Source organism: Orbicella faveolata, unplaced genomic scaffold (assembly GCF_042242905.1).
Source record: "Orbicella faveolata isolate gen_17 unplaced genomic scaffold, um_ofav_v1 contig_24, whole genome shotgun sequence".
NCBI classification, from domain to species: Eukaryota; Metazoa; Cnidaria; class Anthozoa; order Scleractinia; family Merulinidae; genus Orbicella; species Orbicella faveolata.
In genome coordinates, this window is record NW_028301552.1 from 7,652,934 (window position 1) to 7,676,879 (window position 23,946).

Genomic DNA, 23,946 nt, shown 5'->3' on the forward strand with positions numbered 1-23,946 from the left:
AAGGCCTTCCATCATTGATTCAGGCGACGATAATTGAACTTTTATGCATTAAGGAGACTGTTTTCGCTCTGAGTTCAGAACTGCTTGTTCCTTTGTTATGCACGAATGAGTTTTCGTCACATGACATCGTTTTGCACTAGATGAGATATAAAGGTGTTTCCTGTTCCGCTATTTTTAACAAACCGGCTACTGGATCTAAAATTTAAGGCGATAAAATTGTGCGATTTCAAAATGGATCTAGTAAAGTGGCAATTGAACTTTGTGTCGTGCAATTTTGGTCCGAAATCACACTTGTGATTTCAGACCAAATTGAACTCCACTCAGTTCAATTACCATTATAAATCAATCAAATCAAACTTTCCCTATCTTTCATAACTTGGCTTTTCTTCTTTTCTCGGAATTTGTAATTTTTATGATTAATTGGAAATAAGGCTTCGTGTCGTCCAATTCGGTCTGTAATCGTATCTATAACAATATTCTCGATCGTGATTGGTTCTCCGCAAGCCTATTTGTCACGCAATCGGCGCGATTTGTAATTGGATACCCACGTGATTCGCACGTCAATTATGCGCACTTTGATGGCTTCCTTTGCAATGTTTTCTACAGTTTTCAAAACTTATGAAAAGCGCTACAGACGTTTTCGTTCGAAAGAAGCTCTCAAAAAACATTTTTAATTCCGAAATTTGTTATTGCTTTGATTAATTAGTAATTGGACCTCTTTTCATACAATTCAGTGAGTAGCCGTGCTCGCAATTTCAAATGAGCCTATAAAAGCTTTTTTTTTCTTTTTTGACTTTTCCACTTCTTTATTTTATCCTTGTGAGGTTCAAAAACAAAAAGAAATTACATATTCTAAGGAGTTCAGTGCGTTCTCATTAAACTCTAAACGTTTTAGATCGGGTTGAATAGCCTGGCGAATTCCGGTCCAAGCTAAGAAATTTCACTGTCTCAGACCTTTTCTTTTTGCAATATTATAGGATTCTAAGTTGTTCATATTTAATAGCATATGTTTGCAAATTAAAATCCCAGCTTCTACATAATGTGGATAGTAGATGGTTTTACAACCTATCTTAACGTTTTTATTGTTCCATATACTGCACTCAGATATTAGAGGTTTTGTCGAAAATTCTGTTCCAAAATCTCCCCACCACCGAAGGAGCTCTTTATAAAGTCATAAAATATAGAGTTAATATTATATTCTTTGATATCATAATTAAACCTAAATAGGAAAATTCCGTCGAATTCTTTGATTAGATGATTAAAAAACGCCTTCCACGGAGATGAGCCTTCGGCAAAAAGTCTGCCGAGCCAAGTTAATCTCTAATCTAGAGTTAGTGGTATGCCGAGTGGTAGCAGTATCCCCACAGGTGGAGATATCAAATTTATCCAAACACGTAATGATATCATTTTTGATAACATTTCTTCCCTTTTTGACTGCACTTAAATTTGTTGGTGTATGATCGAAACATATTCGGATCTTCTTCGGAAGTCTTCGGTCATCTTCGGTCATCTTCGAAAATGTTCGGAAATGTTCGGATTCGTTAGTCTGGCCTTCGGACAAACTTTGGAGAATCTTCGGAAATCTTCGGAAAGTGTTCGAAAGTCTTCGGAAAATCGCCAAAAACGTCGTTATATATTATGAGATTTCTACATAACAAAAAACCGCTACGCTAACTCATGAAATATTTTTTTAACACGAGAAGAGAAAATTTTTTATCTCCGCGCGACCATGTAATGTTCTCTATTTATTTCCAGCTTATTTGGTGATTTCACTGTTGTCACTGTGTGGTATTCTACAGTGGTATTAGGGAAAAGCTTACGGCTTCTTGACTAGACGACACAGTGCCTAGCATATTGCCTGGAAATAGCACAACGACAGCATGTCGAAACATGACATGAGTAATGTAAACCTCTAACTTTCATACACCTTTTTTTTTAGCATTTTAACACCGGATAGTCAACTCATAAACCTGTATCCTACGCGTAAGCGGTAAATAAGACTAGAACTTAGAAATTGGCGATCCATCAGTTTTGAATGGAATTACTGTGTTTTCCAGAATTTTTTAAAGTTATTCCACATTAAAATTTATAACCAACAAACCTCTTTGTGGAAATCTGTTAAAACGGATGCAGCTGTTCTGAGCAAAACTTGTTTTACAATTAAAAAACATAGAACCGACTTAGGTGGGCGTACCAGGCGATGCTAAAAGTGTTTATCAGTGGTTAAGATTAAATTAAGCGCTAATTAACCCACGGTTAGTGTTTCAGCGCGATCCCTCACACTGAAACAACGTGTCTCTCGATAAAGCAACGGAAGAACGAAAGACTACCCGGGTACCCAAAATACCTAGAGGACAACTTTTGTCTAAATAATTTATACAAACAAAAAAACCTAAGATCAAGGATAAATTTCTTTCGAGATGTTATCCTATTAAGCAGGTTACCATGCTTACGGGGAAATGAGAGATCTAGAACATTTGTAACTTTAAAACTTGCCAAAATTTGTCGAGTAAAAGTATGTAATAATCCGTAGATTTTCTGAGTATCATACATGTAATTTTCATGGCTGTTGCGTACGAAAAAGAAGACAAGTGAAATTACGAAAACATTTCACGCGCTTTTTGACAAAATTCTAAATTATTTGAATTTTGACAAAACGCAAGTGAAAGTATTTCTTAATTTTACGAGTACACTACTTAACAACATTTTAATATCATGGGTTATAAATTTCACTTACGGTCGTGGGTTTTGTATCGGGAAATTTTGCATCAAACGTTGCCATGGCAATTATATTTGCAATTTCACATGTAAAATTTTAAATTAAACATAAATTTTATGTCACCCGTAAAATTAGAATAATTTTTTCGGTAGTTTTAGCATTTCAACCTGGAGAGAAAAAAAGTTAGCCATTAGCCGTCCGCTATGGTAAACTTTCCAAATTGCCATCTTAAAACTATTAATTAGTTGACTTTCACCTGTCACTCGCCAAAACATAACCGCTGAGTTGTGTATATAACAATTGCTTTGTTTAATTTTGCCAACACAAGGTGATGAATCATTAAAAACTTTCATTAACATTATTCTTTGAAACAAGATCATCTGCGGAAGACTCTCCAGCCGCTATCAAGAAGATGATGTCTTCTTTAACGACAATTCACTTCAAGCAGAAATATCCAATCATGGTCTACATCCTTTATATTTCGCTTGGGATCATTTTCTCGTTATGTTGTGCTTACTCTGGTAAGTTCTCACATTGTCTGGTACTTAAATTCTTAGATCGATTTTAGACTTCCTTTCGGCCATCTTCACTGGTCCATGCAACCAAAGTAGAAGGCTGCAGGCCTTTCATATCCACGAAGAATTCATTTCGTACGCAATGCATTTAATATGCTTTAGTAAATATTTGATACTGGATTATCGCCTGCGTGCTCTGGCATCTCAGATGATAGTGACTGACAAGTGCACCGTGTGTTGTGCACGTCAGGGACTATGGAGAATGCCGTTATTCTAAAAAAAAATATATTGCCACTTTCCGCGAAGACAGGTTTACTTTGGCGATTAACCAGCTTGATGTTATGTGTCCATTGAATTAGGTGCAACTAATCGATAGTCTATAATTCAACGTCCGAAACTATAGTTTTAATGTTGACAGAAACACAATCTAGGAAGAACACCGTGCAGCATGTAAAGCCCTTGAAATCCAAACAATTTTGGGGGAGAAACTAAAGTAAAAATTGGAGATTAAAATTATCAACAGAAATTCTAATATGTATTTCTCTGCCAGAAAAAAAAATGTATTCAGAGAAGCATCCACATAGACTATACCTTTCTGCATTTTTAATATGAAGTTTTAATTTGTGTATTTCAAAGACGACGAAGGTCGCATAATTGTGTTCAAGGAACCAGTCGCAAACAAGGCAATGAAGAACCACGTGATCAGGAGTGCGGAGGTGCCCAGTGAAGGGAGCTGTCGCTTGATGTGCTATATGGAGCCCAATTGTGTGTCCGTCAATTTAGGACCATTGGAAGACGGAAAACACAAATGCGAGTTGAACAACGCTACAGATGAAAACCAGTTTGCAAATTCTCTTGTAAATAAACCGGCTTTTAACTATCTTGCTATCGAGGTAATGTAATACAAAAGGCTCCTAATTACTTGCAGTCAATAAAAAAAGCCAGCAGTGGAAAATTGTAAAATAAGTGTTCTCCAGTTAAAATCCTTGTTCTTAGTTGTTCTTTGAACTCCTTCCAATTTGCTATTTGCTGCTGTGTGCGGTAGCCGTTCAATGTGTATTTGAATTTTTTTACAACCTGCTTCAACCACCAGAATTCTCTCTCTCATGTACTTTGAAATTTAGTCTAATAGAAGATATCTCAAATTGACTTTTTTCTCTTAACAGAATCCCTGTAGTAGCAGCCCATGTTTGAACAATGGAACCTGTCAAGCTGGATTCACCAGTAAAGGTTTTCGTTGTATCTGTCTTCCTGGATTCACAGGAACAAAGTGTCATAAAGGTAAATTTAAATAATTAAGTAAATAATAAAGTGTGACCTTTGCGATGCAGGTTATGTCGGTATACTTGACTCGACAGCTACACCAACGAATTGAGGAACACAACAGATCGGCAGTTGGACACCACCTTAAAAAGCAGCATGATAAAACGCCGGATGACATTGCATGGCTAGAAATCTCGGACACGCGCACTCAGTTGAAGAGGCTAGATGAAGCAAAAGTGAGTCACGTAATTCCTCACGTCACGACTTAAATACTTCACTGAGAAAACAGACTTAACATTCTGCATACCTCCTTACTCCGGTGCAAAGTCCCAAATGTTCACTGACTGTCTTCTGGTATAACCGCACACCAAAAATATTGTTGGGAAATTGTCGGCTTCCATGTTTTAATCGTTGTGTTTTTTAAGTATAATAATACAGATGATGCTATTTAGTAACAGTATGGCCGTTGTGCGAGAGCAACATCACCAGCTCTCACTAAATGTCCTTTCGCCTAAAACCCTTAGAGTGTAACAACTTTGTTCAATTCGATTTTTAAACCGTGGAAGCCAAACTTTAAGACGTAGTGATTAACTTTTCTCAGGGCTTTGTATCCATTACGTTTTTAGAACTTGTTTCTCTGTAATTTTCGTGTTTTCTGGTCGACGACATATGATACTCCTGATAAACCATGCAGCGAAATCCACTAGCAAAGTATATTTCCTTGATTAGCCACGTTGTTTTACCCTGGGTTGCCTGGCTTTCTAGGTTCCAGTCTCTTTTTATACCTGTTCGCCCCCCAAAAATTAAATAAATGGGAGATCTGCGACCAAGTTCTCCCAATGGCGCTACAACGCGGCGCCAAAATCAAAGCAGAAAGTCAGAACTGAGCACAAATAACCAGAAATTTATCTTTATTGGCAGTTAGGAAAATACTCAAATAAATTACTTTATAGAAATGCCCCACAAAACTTTAAATAAGCGAAAAACCCGATCGATATCTTCCCACGAGTACTGACGCCATGTTGTTGAGATGTCACGCTGAATTGCGTGTATCTTGCCAGCCAATGCGTGCTCTTCTGTGAGTGGCAGGTCAAGTGTTAGCACCTCCGACTGATGTCCGACATTTGTAGCCATGAGCATAGTTAATTCAAAATCTTAAGAAAGTGTCAGAACAAATTTGACCGTGTTATTTTCAAATTGTGTGTTATCAAAGAACTAAAACCAACACTGAACAAATGGTGTGATTCAATTCGGGCTAAATTATTGGTTAAATCAGTTCTTTAAGCATATTGGTATTGTTTTATTGTATTATTCTTTCAGGTCCCCGTTTTAACTTCGTAAATATTTTTATCACTTATCTTACATAATAAATTAAGACGAAATCCGATAGAAAGTCGAGCAATTTCAGTTCTTAGTGGTCAAAAATCTGGTACCAGAATAATTTTATGTATTTTACAGTCCTTTTTACATTTTCCTAAAGCTAAAGATATAAATAGTTGCCTGAAATAACACCTAAAACAATTTCCCTTGGGAACGAGAGAAAAAAAATTCAAATTTCAGAGAAATTGTGCAAACACAGGTAAAATTTCATCATCAGTGTCATTTCACCAGTACTTTCAAGTGATTCATGTGAAGTTCATGCAACATTTGTTTTCGACGTTTGGTGTTGCTAGAAGTGATTTTTTTTTTGAGAAGATTTTTAAATCAGTCGCAGTGAAGTTTGCAATACGATGTAAATAATCTTGGTACAAAGTTTTTGTCCACTTGTTACTCGAACTTCTGGTGAATTCCGTCTTAATGACTTAGTAATAAACCATAGATAAATTAATTACTCCAGTTAAAACACGGGGGAAGATCTTATGAGTTTTCAGTATTCCGAAACAAATTGTTCTTTCCCCTCCAGTTATGTTCGTGATGTTAACACCAATTGTACAAACTCCTGCTCCTTCTCATCTTACTAATTTGCTTGAAACGTTAAAAGAGGGTCATGAAGGGGGGTACCAAATCCCAGTACCCAGCCCAAATTTCGCCAAATCCCAGTTCCCAGCTTAAATTTGGTCCAAATCCCAGTTACCAAATCTAAAATCCCATTCCCAGTCATTGTTTGCAGATTAATGTGTATAATTAATGAAATGCGTAACTGATGTCGTTTGGATACACACATACCTTCACCTGGACTAAAGAAAATCTCTCATTCTTCTAGTGAGCAGCCTTTGTCTTCTCACTGTCTCCACTTTCGCTGCTGCTGTACTCGTCACGTTGATCAGTGCAGGAGAGAACCTCCCCAGGCTGTTCATCAGACTCACCTTCTGGACGTTCTGCACTTTCCCCCTGCACTGAGCTTTGCGCACGAGGAAGTATAAACTGTAAATATAATGGATTAAGCAATGCCTGTCTTTCATACAAATTCAGAAGCAGTGTCCCAGCTCTGTCCTTTGTGTTGCCTTGATGCACACTTCGCTACCTTACACACTTGTCGTATTGTTTTGCCCACACTCTCATCTCTGCTTCATCATTTCTGGGCAATCTTTCTCCGGCCGGTTTGGGAATTTCAACAAGGACCAACTGGCCTGTACCAGAAGGTTCAACAGGGTAGTATGAGTTGGGATGCATGTAATAATGTGCAGACCATGGTGTCACTCTCTTTGCTCCTTCTACAACTGATGAACCAAAAATCTGTGCGTATTCGTGGAGAGTAAATGTTTCCTTCTTAAAATGAGTGGCTGCATGTTGGTTTTCAACATTTAACGTCAGGAGTGATTCTAATTCAAGTTCACCTCGAAACCTGGATATGAAGACATCTTTGATGTTGTGCTCTACCTTGCGAAGCGATTGTGCCATCAGTTCCAATAACTTCAAACACTTGTTTGATAAAGTACCCTCTGGCACATCAGTGGTTTTTTTGCCAAGGACTGTACCTCTCTTGTCTTCCGTGAACAATACTTCACGTACTCCAGCACCTCATCCACCATAGCATAGCAATTGCTTCATTAACCGACTTATGTGGTTCTCTAACTGTGCGTCTTTTGGAATGAATGTTAAAAACCTTCACCAGGACTTGTAACTTTCCAAGGAACTCTGCAATCCCTGTCAACGGTTTGTTGATTAGTTTGACCGCGCCAGAACCAGAGTGTGTAACGTAAATGTTACGATCAAATTCACGCAAATTCCAATTGGTTGACACAGTTTAAAGTGTGATTCTGAACCTTCACTATCTCCTTTACAGTGCCCTGCGATCAAACAACAACCCCAGATTCAAAGAGCTTAACAGAGTGCTCTTCGCAGAACAAAAAATCTCTACCAAGCCAAGCAACATTCACTGCTCGTGATAATATGGGTAGGCCATCACTCCCTCTAACGATTCTTATTACACCCTGTGATGGAACAAAGAAATGAAGAACACCATCCGCACAAACAGCGAGCTCATCCCCTGGGAGTGCCAAAGAACTTACATTTGTTCAACTGTCTGCATACTGCACATGACATTCACTGCTCCAAGGACACCTACTCCGTCAAAATCAGTTGTGATCGAGTAAATACTTTTTGTAGGATGCACCAATTAGCATGTCACCATTTCCAAGACATACGTTTACAATTTTCTGTGTGTATTACAGCATTTTTTGAGTTAATATACTTGATTTCGATTATCATAGTCCGCGAATTGGACGCCACTTTTATCTTTCCCGCCAAGTGCAAACATGCGCATATCATTCCATCAACAACAAACCGCTGACCAGGAAAACGGACAGAACTTAACAATAAAACCGTGTGGAGCCTGGTAGCTAGAACATGGAAACGAAAAATGTGATGATTCTATGTGTATACTGATCAGGTCTACGGCAGAATTTTAACTCTTTATTCAAAAGAATAGGCTCAGTTAACCAGTGGTGTCAAAAATAGGGTCAGAGAGCGCTAAAAATAAAACTCTCTTTCCCATTTTCGAAATTGTTCATCCCATTCCCAGTGATTGAATCCCAGTCCCAGTGCAGTAAATCCCATTTTCCCAGCCCAGAAAAGGGTAAATCCCAGTTCCCATTTTACCCCTTCACGTCCCTCTTAAAACGATGCGATGGTCATTACACGTCTATCCTCGAAGAACCATAGTCAGTTAATTTGGGAAGGACGAAGTAAAACCGGCAAAATAAAACCTGTTTGTTAATTAAACTGCTTTTCAGTCAGTTGTTTTGTTTTCTAATTCTTCCACTGTAGGTCCCGCAAAATCATGCAAGGAACTCTATGAACTACACAAGTAAGTCATTAAACTTTTCAGGAAAAGTGTTCAAAGCACGTATGGAGGCCGTACCCACACCGTGGGAGTAGACTCTCAACCGGACTCTGAAAACGGCTGGAAATGGGGTCCACTCCAGACAAAACGAAAAAAAATTCGACAATGAGGGATGGGACTCTAACAGATAAACTACATAGTTAATTATTTAATAAGTAGAATACATTTTCTCGCTTTAAGAAAGGTCCCAGGCTGATACAAAGGGGCACACCCGTGGTTCTTAGAACCAATATTATTTGAGTAATTATCTTATTTCCTGTGACCTTTAGAGTGTAACAATGAAAAGTGCAAATTACTTTCGCCTAATCACAGAAGATTGGCGATTTAAAGGCAGCCTGTTGAAAAACATTTTTGTATTTGACAGCTCGAGGGTGAGTCAGTTGGTTACGCTCCATGTTGACTCAAAACCAATTTCTGTTCTCTGTCACATGGGAGATTTTGGATGTGGAGATGGAGGATGGACACCGGTCATGAAGATTGACGGCAGCAAGGTATATCATAAAGTGTTAGCCAAGGCTTTCAAAACTCAATTCAAAATATTCAGTAGTTTCGTCAACCCCTTTTAATCCATGTATCACATGTGAAAACTGTTTAAGAGCTTCTGCCTGAGAGACCGGGACAGACTTGGAAATGAAGATCGGCCGATTTCGCTTAAAACTGGTACACAAAGTCGTTATGTGGACTTATGTAATATGCCAAAGTTTCAGGATCAACGACCATTTTTTAGTCGAGTTTTGGATATCAGCCCCTAAGGGGTCCCCAGAGGCTGATTTTCAGTGTAATTTTGGCCAGTTTTCAATCTCTCTTTTAGCAACGTGCAATTGATTTCAGACAAAAAAAAAAACATATTTGTAATGCACTATTCCTGGGCGTTTATGGGTGAAAACATTAGCTCACGGGAATTTTTCGTTAGCCCGTGGCTGTTATCACAACTTGGTCCTATTTGAGGCACATGGGAAGCAACCGGAAATGGCCTGTTTTTCAGATCGCATATTTTTCATGCCCATGTTTTATATCGCGAAGTCTTAGTATCCTTACAAAGTTCAGCCCTTAGTTTAGTAATATCAAGAAAAAATTACTAAGGTTGAGGCTTTTTTACCAAGAAAAAACTTGCAAGAAAATAACTAACCAGGCCACTTTCGGTTAAAGTTTCAACAAAGCGTGTCTGTAAAAATCAGCCATTTAATTTCGATTAATACGTTTTTTCCTTCTAAGTCATGAATTAGAGACTCTGGAGTTAATTGTAACCGAAAAGACTTTCCGTTAATCAAAAATTTTCTTGTGATTTTTTAGGACCGATCAGATTTTGTTCCGGCAACGGTTATAAATTTTGTGGAAGAACTCTTGAAAATTACAGATAATGGAGTCACTGTGAAAAAAACATAGATACACCTAACAATCCATCTCTTGCCGGTTAATCACAATGCACCATTGCATCTTTTTTGGTCCAAACTACAATATTAAGTTTATTCAACCCGTTCAACGAAATACGTTTGTGGCCCCGAGTAATGAGGCGCTAATTAAATCAGGGAATAAGCCGCTAAGCTTTGTGATCCCATTTCACATCATAACCCACCTGTCAGGGAGTTCTTTTCTGAAGAAAACAACTTATCAGTCACTCTAAATGCAATTACAACGTCTCTCGTAACACTACTTTAAAATCGCTTTGAACCTAATAAGAAAATTTTGAATATAATTATAGCTAATTGTCTAATACAAAATGCAGTCTCGCTCTTCGAGGCTATGCGCAAAGTGTCTGGATAAATTCACTTACAACAAACGCTTACCTGGCTTCAGGTTTAGAGGCATGCCCCTTTCTTATACTGCCTTAAAAGTGAAGCAACGTTAAAAACCTTAGCCTCAGCGATAAATTGGTCGTGAGTGCGTTGTTGCGAGTAATGAAACTTCAGGTTGATTCATACCGTACATGGCGACGCTACGACACGCCAACTTATCTGTAGTTTGCTGGCTATGATTGACTTGGAATTCAGTTTTTTCTCGTCTAGATTCGTCTCCTTGATATTGCAGAGAATGATTAGGTATAAAACTTGCTTGAGAACCTAAAGAACGAATGGATTTGTCACTGAATATTTATTCATACCTAGTCCCCCCCCCCCCCCCCCTGCAAACATCCCAGGTATTATAAATTGACGACGTCCAAGACGGTCCGTTTTCCCCGCCAAGTCGCTGAATGTCTGACCAAATTACCAGAAAATTACTCATTGGCACATTTTCCCTTTCTCTATCGGCATTTTCCTTTTGCTGCTTTCTCAGTCAGTATACATCCAGACTAAATCGGTGTACAGCGTATATCCAAAGATAAGACAGGGTAGGAGTGGATTTCCCTTCAAAACTACCTGTTATGGCACCCCTAGCTGTAGAATTGCTGGCCCTTAACTCTGATTTCGATAGTAAGAAGCGATAATCCCCAGGATGATCATGACTAGTATGCTTGCTGAGGTGGTAAGGTAAGTCGTTACAAGGCCCAGTGCCTCATACCTGCTAGAGCTTAAATTGGTTACTGCTCTTCTTCCCTGAGCAGGATGATAATCACCGGCTCCCATTTATACATCTGGGTGGAGAGAGGCATTGTGAACGAAAGTTGCCTTTGCCAACACGACATGGCAGCGCCCTAGAAACCAGGAGCGCTCGATCTGGAGTCCAGCCCGCCAACCATCAGGTCGCGGCCGTGCTATGCGCTAGGCAGTTGCCAGTTTTGTATAGAATCCGACTGCGTTACTACGTTACAGGTTTACTTCAGTCTGTCGTAAATTGATGAAATGCAACCGCGAAATGAATATATGGCCAGCACGTGGACATCTTGCCGGCTGGATTGTTTATTTACAAGAAAAGAAACTATCTGCGATCGATTAATTAAACTTATTAAATCTATTTAGTCTGTAAGTGAATTTGTTTTATTCGAGTGTGCTTCAAAGGCAGAGGAGCGAAAGTCTGGCTATTGCAATTTAGTCTCCTGGAAACCTAAATGTAGAAACATGAGTATACGGTGTCCCTTTTAGAAAGAAGATGTCATATGCGGGGCATGAGATAACAAGCCATCACAGCCTGCTGTGACTCTCCCAGTAGCGATGTTTGATCGAGATGTTACCCACCTGATGGTCAAATTAAAGTGGGCGCTGGTGGTAATAAACTGGCCGCGTCCCACAGAGTTGACAATTTCTCTAAATGGAAGTTAAAGTATGAATTAAAGAAGATTGTGATTTGCCCACGTCACCGCCGAAATTCACCTGTTTGCGTGACCAAAGTGGGGCATGTCAACACCCTTTCAATCAAGGAGAAAAACGAAATTGAAGAAACCGAAGAAGATTACTGCTGACGTTTCAGATAGAATATTTTAGGAGTTCGACATTGTGATATCTACTGCATCCCTTAAGTACCCTAGGGTAGAGTTACTGCATGCATGTTCATCAGACATAAATTCATTTTTAACAGAGAAACAACAACAACATGATATTAAGTGTAGATTCTAGATCGTGGGTTAAAATCCCATATGGGACTCGGATTTTTTCGAGTATACGTTTCTCCCAGAATTTACACTTAAAGATTTTTTTACACGCCTTAATGTTTTAAATTCGTTCCACTTGTTCAAGGATCGTTCTTCCATCATCATCTGCATACATATTTGAACAAAATATCTCTAACTTAAATTGTCTATCCACCCACAATTCAATTGTCAACATTTTTGACGCCATATTGGATGTTGTTTCACTAAAAAAATCGAAAGGGGTTGGAGATGAATTAAGTAGTTTCACATGCCCAATATTAAATCACAGCGGAGACGCTTTGCGTGTCATGCTCAAACAATGTCATCTCCAGGCGAAAATAGAAAGTAATTTGGCCCCCTATTGTATCACGAGGCTTACTTACTTACAATCTCTATCATAACGATGGTATTCGTATTTAGAATCGATACCAAAGAGAAGCAAAGACCGAAGCTTGAAGGAAAGCACCTCTGGGTATGTCGTAGTTAAGTCAAAAATTTCGGTACCACTAGTCACACAAGATATTTGTGATCTTCTGGCAGAGAGAAGGAGAAAAACAACTCAAGGCTTAAAATTCTAATAATGGTGAGTAGTCAGCTATGAAGGCACTTTACATTAGAATGTCATAAATTCCAAAACATCCATCATATTGAATCCTCAGTCTGGATTTCATGACTATTCCATGAAGTCAAAATATCGTTTTTACCAATTATACCAAAATTAAAAGAGAAGAGAAAGGGTACTAAAGGAATGAAAAGGTGCAAAAAACTATGTCTGTCCCAAGAAACTTGAAAAAGGTCAATAAAAACAGAGAATGAGCTGAGAAAACTTAAACTTAAGGTAATTATGCCTGACAAAGCAAGGTTACCATGGAAACAAGGCAGAGTCCCATAAATAAGGCGTTTTGGGGCTCAGCTTTTCCCACCTAACTTATACACTCAGTAAACAACTTTTTTCATTATATTTTGATTACTTTTCTTGTTATCAACGTTTAAAGTTTCCCCCTCATCACCTTCCAGTCCCCAGGGTACAGGGTACAAATGCTGCATAAAATTTAGTTTCAAATCTGCCAGTAGGAAAATTAATTTCTAGTCTATGGTTTGTAAATGTATATTTCCTTTTTATAATTCACTTCGAGATCATTAATTGTATGTTAATTTTGCGGCTAATGTCTAAAAATCTCTCCTAATAAGGAATTAAGACTTTGGCAGGAAGTGCGTAGTAGGTAATTTCTCTTGAAGTGTTTCGTAGTAAAAAAGCCTCAACTTTAGTATTTTTTTCTTGATATTATTAAACTAAGGGCTGAACTTTGCAGGGATACTAAGACTTCACGATATAAAACGTGGGCATGGAAAATATGTGGTCTGAAAAATAGGCCATTTCCGGTTGCTTCCCATGTGCCTCAAATAGGACGAAGTTATGATAACAGCCACAAGCTAATGCAAAATTCCCGTGAGCTAATGTTTCTACCCATAGCAGCCTAAGAATAGGGCATTACAAATATGTTTTTGTTTTTGTCTGAAATCAATTGTACGTTGCTAAAAGAGAGATTGAAAATTGACCAAAAATTGCACTGAAAATCAGCCTCTGGGCATCCCTGTGGGGCTGATATCCAGAACTCAACTCAAAGAAGGTCGTTGAACCTGAAACTTTGGCATGTTACGTAAGTCCACATAACAACTTTGTGTACCCGTTTTAAGCGAAATCGGCCGATCTTCATTTCCAATTCTGCCCCGGTCTCTCAGGCAGAAGCTCTTAAGTTATCCCAAGTCTGGTAAATTCAATTCAATAGAAACAAGTTTTGGAAAGTTTATTTTCTTCTATTCCCCCTCAGAGCACCTTTCGTTATACTTCGTCGTACTGGAGTGATAAGAATGAACACAACCTCCCTGGAGGAGAGACTGGGTTTGACTTACGAGAAACCAAGTTACCGACCTACTGGAACACATCCTTCTCCAAGATCTGTCTTGGTATGAAGATCGGCCATCAAATTAACTTCATCGTCATCAACAAGCAGGCCGACTCTCTCTACTCGCTGATCGCTGACGGGCAATACCGCACCACCTCACTGGGCCGTAACACGTGGAAGAAGTTGATTGGTTCACAGGCCTCCTTACAGCGAAACTGTAACAAGGAAGGCTTCAATGCTGTGTGTACTTCTTACTCTTCAAAAGTAAGAATCGGCATCCTTGGAAATAATGAAGAAAACTGCACTTCTTGTGATTCCAGAATTGGGTTTGGAACAAGAGGGAATCCTAATAACTCTAATACGTGTGGAAACGTCGCTAGGCATTCATCAGATGGAGACAAAGACATCAAAGCCATGGGTTATATCTTGGTATATTGATAAACAAAATAATAAAGTTTCAAGAAACGGTCCTAATTCACTGTGACCCCACAACACAATAATAATCCTTTGCCCTTGTTAGAGTTTTCATCGCATATAATTTAAACCCAATGGCATCAAAAACTTTTAGCAGTTTTTAAACCTTACTATTTTTAGTTTTAGTTATCTCTCCCCACACCTGTTTTTTTAGAGTCCTTTGAGGCCGTGGTGGGGATTTTAAGGCCTTCGAATACGTTGTAACTTTCAGAGCACTAACGTTATGACAATAAAACATAAATTATTATATAGAGGATTTATTGGACTTTCATAAGTGTGTCACATAGAACTATGACGTCACAAATCGTTCAGATGCATGTTAAATCCATCATCTTCGAACTTATGATTAAACAAACCTACAAAACGGACTCTAAAACAGTCATGCCTATAAAGAATGGTAAGAATATCTGAAAAAAAGTATACTTTTACTTATGCATAATCCTTTGCCCTACCCATAACCCTAATAACCCTGCCCTACACCTCGCCAAGCAGCTTAAACTTGACAGATCTGATGACACCCCTGCTTGCAGTATGTTACATTGCTATCCACGAGAAAAAGAGATAAAATTTTGGCAAAATTACAGGCAGCACTTTTAGAATAGAGAGATAAGAATGATTTTCTCTTGCAAAGATGGAATCAGCGTTTTGCTTGCGTGTTTAAGTAGTTTTGGTGCGAAATGACAACAGGCCTTAGCAGACCTCAGCTGTTTCAGACTGTCAGTAATACCCGCGTGAGATAAAACAATGTTCATAACACAAAGCGTTACACGGGTGACGTGGGTATAACGGTGCTCTTGACTGCAAGCAGGAGGTCACTAGACAACTTTCCCCTACAGTAGGAAAATGTTCATTAAGAACTTACGCTATCCTATGATCAGAAGTTTCCAATTTGCCATGTTGTCTCTTGATTCAGAGTATTGGTTGTGACGCTTGACTATAAGCAGCGGCCTTAACTATCATCCAGTATGACTTGCAATCTTTTATCACATCCAAAAAATCCATGTAGTATTTACTCTTAGTAAACCGGACTTAATGTGTGACCTTGTTCCTTAGCGTATGATAATTACGCCAGAGATCTTGGTTGGTTGGTTGTTTGGCTTTTAAGAGAGTTTTGCATCTCAGATTCATCAGATGTCTTATTTGTGGCGTGACCCAAGGTAAATAAAGACTGACGCCTAACATCGTCCAGGTTTGCAGAGGCAAAGATGAAAAAGGAGTTTCATTGAAGTATTTTAAAAAGTCGTATTTCACATGAAGTCTGATGCCGTAACGACAGAATCTATACAAGAGATTTTCAGAGTTTTGGAGAGCAATTATAACATTAAACGTGCGATTGGCCATGGTCTCCGAAGGGTACTGTTATATCATAGATTCTTGTTACGTCATAGGACTTCTGGAGTTTGTAATACGCATGTGCTTGGCCCGACACGTGGATGAAAAGGGTGTTGTTTTGCGTGTGTTGCTTATTCTCATTCGTTTATTCGAACGGTTCCGTTTCCTTGATTATAATATTTGGCGAAGAGGATGGGATAGATGTTACTTCGTTTACATCCTGGATTACTTGTATAACGCATGATTCCTTCTAACATTGTTAACATCACCGTTTCGTGTTTTCACGCTTGTGGTTGTCGCCGCCTACCCTGGGTACCAGAGGTCTTTTCTCGCGCGCGGCAGACGGAAATACTTCGCTGATCATGAGACATGACCGACACCGGAAACCGCGCAAGAAAAACCTCTGGCACCTAGGGTAGTCGCCGCCATGGCTTTGCCGCTAATTCACCTTTTCGGCGTTAGATTTCACGGGTAGTGTCACGTGACTTATGATGTAAACAAACCGGGAAAGTTCGGACATTCAAGTCAACTATACGTGTGCGATAAGTAGTGTTCTGATAGAATGGTTACGACTAAAAGATGCGCTTTTGGTACTTGAAACAACGATTCCCGATCCCCTGAATCGTGGAAAAGAAACCCAAACGGCGATCCAGTGAAGTTCTTCCATTTTCCTGGCGCAGTTAGACAAAACGAGAGAAGGCAAAAGTGGATAAAAGCACGTCACCGCGGTGACTCGTTCGTGTGCACGAAAGACAGCAGGGCGTATCTAATCGATATTTCGATACTCGATAGAAATCGAACGTAATCGATCGTAATCGATACTAATCAATCGATTAATATCGGAAATCGATGGAAATCGATCACTCGCGTCTTTGTGACTATCGATTTTGATCGATTTCTGTAATTAGCTATCGATTGTATCGATTTGTTCGACTGATCGAAAAGAAAATGGACGAAGATTCTCTTTCATAAAGATCTCAGTTTTACGCTAGAATGAGTCACAACTCACCCGAACAAAGATCAACAAATACACAGTAGTCCAAACTGAACTGATAAGCATTCCCTTTACACGGCTTTATTTAAGATTGACTATAGAACTTTTAGTAAATTTTGAAACTGAAAAGGATTAAAACATGAGCAACGCAACTGTTACGAAACTATCGTTTCCGCCTTCACAATTAGTCATGCTTGTTGTTACGATATCTTGAGTCATCTTCTCGTTCTCTTCAATTCGGTTAGTAAGCCGTTCCACAATTGTGATCCTCTAAACGTTTTCGAGAATTTACCATAATTCGTTCTTTTCTAGTGTATTAAAGATGTTGTTTGAATAAGGTTATCGTTTTTGTGGCCAGCGGCTTACAAATCTAAACAAGCCCTCCGCGCTCCGTAAGCCACCATGCGCGCCTAAATTCTAAATTCTCGGAGAACGGACGACAGTTTGCCAATTTCTACAGTAGTGACTCCGGATATTAACCACGATTCTGATGATTCTAGAGTACAAGTTTTCATTTGTTTTGTTTGTTAGTTATCGTTATTCAATACCCGTAAGTACAGCAAAGATCGATCCGAGTACACAGTACACAGCACCATAGGATTGCTGGGTTGAAATCTGCTGAAATATTGCTTTAAACAGCTTTACAGCAGTGATCCTGTTGAAAAAAAAGATAAGAATAAACCAGAGATCGTAGTGCTCCTTTCCGTGATCCGTTTTGATTTTCATGAAGGGACGCACTTTGGCTACATATACATGAAAACCCTCTTGATTCAACGGAGCAGTTAGCAAAGATTCTACGTAACCATCGTCGAATAAACGATAATCTTCAAATGACTTGTAAGCGGCGAGTCCTTGTTTGTCGTAATCGGTGGAGTGGTAAATCAAGTAGTTAAAAATGTCATACAACCCACTCGGCGGCGACGAGTTGAAGTTGTTCACGGTCTTCAGGGAAAATGGATTGGGAATTAGCATATCATGAATTATTAATTTGTCAGCATCAGTGGTTTGATCTTTTTCGAAGTTTGGATCCACTGGCAAAACCATTCTTTCCACTGCGGAAGCGATTTCCACGAGCGAAGTTTTCAAATAACCGCTTACTGAAACGTCACGTTCCTGCAAATATTTTTTAAGTTCTGCCACATTCATGGCGTTGAAGTCGCTTTTATTCATTTTTCTGCCATTTTGAAGCTGGAACTATTCTACGTTCAAAGACTTAAGGCAGAGGGAAAATAATATTAGCAGTTACAGGAAGTTGACGAAGTTGAAAACTTCGTACACGTGTGGTGCGTGGTTGACTAGAATGTCCGAACTTTCCCGGTTTGTTTACATCATAAATCACGTGACACTACACGTGAAATCTAACGCCGAAAAGCTGAATTAGATGCCATTGGAGAATTTGATCCTACGACCGAGAGAGTTACAGTTTATTCGGCGCGACTTGATCAGTTCTTTGTTGCAAACAACACTGGAAGTTATCCAACCAATGCATCGGAAACAGTTATCGGTGCAGCAGAAAAGAATGAGGTGGCCGTAACGATTTCTCTGATCGACAAGAGGACTTAAAGCGTTCTTCGTGACTTGTGCAGTCCGGTGAATCCGAAAGACAAAAAATTCGGGCAGCTATGTGAGTTACTACAGCAGCATTTTAAACCTAAACGATTAGTATTTGCAGAATCCTATAGATTCAATCTTGCTTTCAAGAAGAAAACGAAACCGTCTCTATTTACAACGCCCGTTTGAGACATCTGGCGTTGACTTACAATTTGTTTTTCGTCTGCGGCATTCGAAATCCAGCGACCCTTAAAAAGCTCCTAAGTAAAGATCGCACATTTCAACAAGCCTTGGAGGTGGCTATGGCGGATGAAATCGCGGTGAAGGACAGCGTACAGGTTCAGCAGCAACTGGCCCAATCTGTAAAATCTATTTCCAAGAATTCTTCTGTTTCGTCGTGTTCATCTGTCGATTCCGAAACTAGGCCTACGAGTAGTATACAGGAAATTAACCAAATACCATTTCGCAGAGGGAGCTTCATTTAACCTTATCGCAGCCCCCACCATCAAGTCCGGCCCTCACAAGCTCGGGCCGGTTGAGCCTGGGGGCTGCGAAACGGTTAAATGCAGCTCCCTCTTTGAAATAGTATTTGGTTAATTCCCTGTATACTACTCACAACAAAGGAGTGCGAAATATTAGAAAAAAGTGAGCCCGGGGTGTTATACCGCGAGAGCCGTGATGGCACGAGCGCCAAACAAGTGCGGGTGGCTGAAGCGGGGCCGGAAAGAAAGCTGCGCAAAGCGCTGTTACGGGGCGTATTGTGGGCAGCACAACTACCAGCTGAAGAAAGGAATGCGAGCGCCAGAGCCTTGCAGAGCATGCGGAGTCGGACTACTGTGTGACTACCGTCTTTGCAAGCCCTGCGGCGGGGGCGCGCTAAAACAACGTCTTTACCGCAAACAAGAAAAGGCGAAAAAAGCCTTTGAACGCGTTTTGCTCGAGCTGAAAGAAAGAAACACACCAGATAGAGAAATGTAACCGGTGTTATATTTCAAGGAACCATGTCTTCCAGCATTCAAGAAAGACTGGAAGAAGAACTCGCAAAAATAGACCCCGCGGTATTGCGTTATTTCGATGAGCTTCTTGCAGAAAGCCCGCCAGCGGTAAGAAAGGTTGTCCAGAACGTGCGGGATGAACCAATTTCTCAAGAAACGCAGGCGCGTCTGAAAAAGCCACTTCTTCCGAAGCCTTACGAGCCAAGAGCCCCTCCACGCCAAAGAAGGCAAAGAGGAGTGCAAGCGCTTCTGAGGGAGTACGATCCCTTCCCTGCGCGGAGAGTTCGAACAGCGACAGATTACCAGAGAGAGATTCTGGATGTGTTCGATGACGCAGAGAAAGAAGGGGAAGAGACAGCAGGCCGGCGTTTCATTCGATGGCGCTTCATCAGAGGTCTGGGGAGAAACCTAATGCCAGACTTTATGGCGAAGATACGCGAAAGAGTAAGCACGTCGTTCTATCTGAGGCACGTTTTCGCGTACCAGTTGCGCAACATTGAGGATGGAACGATTATTGTGTACTACTCGAACCCGAAGGGCTCACAGTGGTTTTACAAACTGGAAGACGCGGAAAAATGGCTTATCACCCAGGAAGAACTGCGTCTCGACAATGAAAGAGTTGAAAGGCCCAGCACGAAGTGGGTTTTTGAAAACTCTTTCAACGTTGACGTGAAGGTTGTGCTTGACAGGCAGCCGTTGGTGGGAACAGGTCCTTTGCCCGAATGGCTGCGCAATCTTGCCCATAGCCATGCAATGGTATCTTTGGACGTGTACAACGACAACCTGTGCCTATGGCATGGTATTCGAAGCTGAAAGGCGGCTACGTTCTCACGCTAGAAGAGTGGGAGGGGTGCCAGCGGCTGTTCAAAGAAAAGGGCATGCGCACCTTCAAAGACTGGCTGCGCGACTACAACAATCATGATGTGGAGCCCGGCCTCGAGGCGCTCGAAAAGATGAAAAGCTTCTACACCGAGAGAGGAATCGACATTCTGAAAGACGCGGTGAGCCTGCCAGGGGTGAGTTTGCATTATTTGCTCCGGGGAGCGATCGAGCACGGCGCAGACCTTTATTGCCCCGGCAGAGAGGCTTACGCAATGCTAAAAAGTGCGGTTGTTGGCGGACCGAGCCTGGTTTCACAAGGTACCACGAAGCGGGCGTCACAGGGATAAAGTCGCATCAGTTCGAAAAACCGCGTCTTTGCAAAAAGATTCTAGGTTACGACGCCAGCGCTCTCTATCTCTCGACCATGCTCAGAGAAATGCATTGCGGGAAGGAGAAGGTCGTGCACTACAGCGATGACCGCCAAGCGGAAGCGGCCGAAGTTCTGATTCGGCGGTTGAAAGCCGGGGAGTGGTTCGGCTTCGCCGAAGTCGACATCAAGATACCAGAGCGCTTGTGGCCAAAGTTTGAGGAGATGTGCCCCTTTTTTATCAACAAGCGGGTTCCCGCCGAAGCTGTGCCGGAACACATGAAAGAGTACTTGGCGAGAACGGGCAGAAAGCGCGGAGATGGAAAAAAGCTTGTGGGGGCGCTGTCCGCAGAACGGCTGCTGGTGTGCGCCCCTCTGCTGCGGTGGTACGTGAACCATGGGGCGGTTGTCACGAAGGTTTCCAGAACAATCGACTACGACGCGGGCAAGATCTTCACCTGGTTCGTGGAGCAGGTGACGGAGGCGCGCCGGACAGGAGACGTGGACAGAAGCAAGGCGCTGCTCGCCGAAGTGTTCAAACTGTTCGGAAACAGCGCTTACGGGAAACTGATCGAAGCGCTGGAGCGGCAAACGAACGTGATCTACACGAAAGACGAGAAGGTTGTCGACAGAGCGCTGCGGAGCGCGTATTTCGAAGACCTCGACGAGATCGGGGAGGCCTACGAGCTGGAAAGCCGCAAGCCCCGGATCACGATCAGGCGGCCGTTCCAGATCGGAATCGCCGTCTACCAGCTGGCGAAGCTGCGGATGCTGGAATTATACTACGACTTTCTCGACAAGTACGTCGACAGAAGAGATTTCGAGCTGATCCAGATGGACACGGACAGCAACTACATGGCGATCTCGGGCGAGCGGCTCCAGGACGTCGTCCGGCCAGAGCTGAAGGCAGAGTTCGATGCGGAAAAAAATCAGTGGCTGGCTTGGGACAAGTGGGGTGGCCCCAGCCCAGGTCTCTTCAAGCTTGAGTTCGAGGGCCTTCGGATGATCGCCCTTTGCTCGAAGTGTTATTACGCCGACGACGGAGAGGGTGGCCAAAAACAGAAGTTCAGCATAAAGGGAATGTCGAAAAGGCAGAACGAGGTGTCATGGCAGCGGTTCAAGGAAGCGTTGGAAGGCAGCAAGGACATGGCCACCAACCGGGGTTTCAGGATGCGGGACGGCCAGATCGTCACTTACGAGCAGGAGAAGCTGGGGCTGAGCGCTTATTACGACAAGCGGTGGGTGCTGCCCGACGGGATACACACCGAACCAACCGAATATCACATCTAGTTCACGTCAGCGGAAGGAAGAGTAGTGTTCGGAGGAACAACCAGCAGTTCTTCACGCACGAAGCCGCGCTTGGGTCCGTCGCGCAGATAGTAGAGAACGGGCTGATCCGGTTTGATGAAAGATCTTTCAACGTTAAAAACTTTCAAAGACCAGATTGGATCCGTGGCTCTTTGCCCGCCCCCTTCAAGCTCGCCGGGCTGGTAGAGATAACGAACTTGGACAAGAGACGGGAGGATTTTTTCGCGTTTTCCGACAGGCCTGGTGTAAGGTGTCGACGGCCTTGCATAAACAGATTTTTCTTTGATGGCGAAGGTGGGTTTCTTGCTGATAAGGCTTGTGACCTCGTTCTTCAGAGCCGAAACAACTTGAGGAAGTCTTTTCACCCAGGTAGTGGACCGCTTGCCCTCAGGGAGAAGCATCTCCACGGCGTACTGGTACCCGAACAAGCGCTCCGCCAGGGTGCGGTTGAAACGTTCGACAATTGCCTGGTCGCGGTGAATGTTAACGTGCCCGCGCCGGATATATGTCTTGTGCTTTTCCATCTCTTGTGTGACAGCGCCCATGAATTCGCGCCCGGGGTCAACCTGCAGCATTTCGGGCCATTCGAGAGGCGAGGGCTTGTAAATCTTCTGAAAGGCCAGGGCGACCTCATCAGAATTCTTCGAAGTCAGGGGTTCGGCCTCTTTGAAGCGGCTTGCAACGTCGACAACAGTCAGCGCGTATTTGAAAACTTTGCGGCCGCGAGGAAGCTTGTCGTACGGCAGAAAAAGAAGGTCCGCCTGATGGACCTTGTTGGGCGTGGGAACGTCGAATTTCGGCCGAGGAATCCGCTTCGGCGCGGGGAGGTATATCTGCCAGAGCGCTTGCCTGATCACCCACTTTTTTGCGGTTTCTTCAGGTACCTTGGCGGCCTCGGCTAATTTTTTGATCGCGGCGATTCCTTCCCAGTAGCCCCCGGGGCCGTAGTAGATCTTCGCGAGTTTGGCGTCCATATAAGTAAGGTGTAAAAAAGTTTAAAGGAACCGGAAGGCCGCGTAGCCCAGAGCGAGCGCCCCGGCGCCCACGAACGCGAGTTCGCCGTTTTTCTGCTGCTCGCTTGGCTGATAAAAATCTGGGAACTTTGGCTCCTTGGGGGGCACCATCTGTTCGTCAGGATGCGCCTGGTTGTAGAGTTTGAAGGCGTAGTCCGTGTTGGTCATGTTCTGCGTGGCCTGCTCCTTTGTTTGCGCGTTGGTCGCGATCCAGTCGAGAAGTTGTGTCCGGTCTCGCGTGTATTTGGCGTAAGCGGCTTGATAATCTTCGAGAGCTTTGTCGTGGCGCTTCTTTTCTTCAAGCGCGGCTTTGTCGCCCCCGCCGAGCGCCCTCGCCAGATAATTGCTGCCGATAAAAGCCGTGGCATTCAACACAGCCCCGCCAATCATGATCGCGATGCTCGCCATGGCAATATATTATCGGAAGATTTTTTCAAGTCGTTGCTTTCAAACGCTGGCGGGGAGGATTATCTGGTCCTCAAGGTACCCTTTTAGCGCAATGCTGCCCGCCATGACGGCGGTGAACTTCATGTAATTCATAAAGCTGCTGCTGGGATCGGAAGTGAAATTCTCTTTCACAACCTTTTTCGCGGCCCAGCCGATGCCCGCGGCTAATCCCGCGAGAGTTACGGCGTTAATGACGGTCTTGACAAGCTTGTTGTCGGACATGGCGCGCTTGATATAAGAAAAGAGCGAAAGTTTAAAACAAAATTAATTGGGGACCTGTCTTTCAGCTTCTTCCGCTAATTCTTTGATTTTGTCTTCTATTTTAATTTTTCGCCTGAGCTCTTGTTCCATTTTTCTCCGCCTTTCTCCCTCTTCAACAAGCATTTCGTCGGTAAGACGTCTCACCATCCTCCAAGTCTTGACGGTAAAATCGGCCCAAAAATAGGTAA

At 42.1% G+C, this 23,946-nt stretch overlaps 3 protein-coding genes and 1 pseudogene across 3 annotated transcripts; 1 reads left to right on the forward strand and 3 right to left on the reverse strand.

Annotated features, from left to right (window-relative positions):
• Positions 1-2,647: 2,647 nt before the first annotated feature.
• Positions 2,648-14,924, forward strand: LOC149110200 (putative skeletal organic matrix protein 5). Its single transcript, XM_089292971.1, has 6 exons — positions 2,648-3,240; positions 3,871-4,127; positions 4,401-4,515; positions 8,707-8,746; positions 9,147-9,273; positions 14,120-14,924. Exons 1-6 carry the CDS (start codon positions 3,132-3,134, stop codon positions 14,630-14,632), a joined length of 1,161 nt encoding a protein of 386 aa, XP_089149097.1. The 5' UTR covers positions 2,648-3,131; the 3' UTR covers positions 14,633-14,924.
• LOC149110201 (uncharacterized) lies at positions 6,697-7,813 on the reverse strand (annotated as a pseudogene).
• A 2,607-nt stretch (positions 14,925-17,531) lies between the features above and the next one.
• Positions 17,532-18,164, reverse strand: LOC149110202 (uncharacterized). Its single transcript, XM_089291593.1, has one exon. The coding sequence runs from the start codon at positions 18,162-18,164 to the stop codon at positions 17,532-17,534; it is 633 nt and encodes a 210-aa protein (XP_089147719.1).
• A 4,835-nt stretch (positions 18,165-22,999) lies between these two features.
• On the reverse strand, positions 23,000-23,458 carry LOC149110203 (uncharacterized). Its single transcript, XM_089292968.1, has one exon. It carries the CDS (start codon positions 23,456-23,458, stop codon positions 23,033-23,035), a length of 426 nt encoding a protein of 141 aa, XP_089149094.1. The 3' UTR covers positions 23,000-23,032.
• Positions 23,459-23,946: the final 488 nt, after the last annotated feature.

Excerpts from the sequence above, each read along its gene's own strand:
- LOC149110200 (XM_089292971.1), top strand. The coding sequence starts at position 3,132 with ATGATGTCTTCTTTAACGACAATTCACTTCAAGCAGAAATATCCAATC. Across the intron at positions 3,241-3,870 it reads GTTATGTTGTGCTTACTCTG|ACGACGAAGGTCGCATAATT; the intron begins GTAAGTTCTCAC and ends TGTATTTCAAAG. Across the intron at positions 4,516-8,706 it reads AGGAACAAAGTGTCATAAAG|GTCCCGCAAAATCATGCAAG; the intron begins GTAAATTTAAAT and ends CTTCCACTGTAG.
- LOC149110202 (XM_089291593.1), bottom strand. The coding sequence starts at position 18,164 with ATGAATAAAAGCGACTTCAACGCCATGAATGTGGCAGAACTTAAAAAA.
- LOC149110203 (XM_089292968.1), bottom strand. The coding sequence starts at position 23,458 with ATGGCGAGCATCGCGATCATGATTGGCGGGGCTGTGTTGAATGCCACG.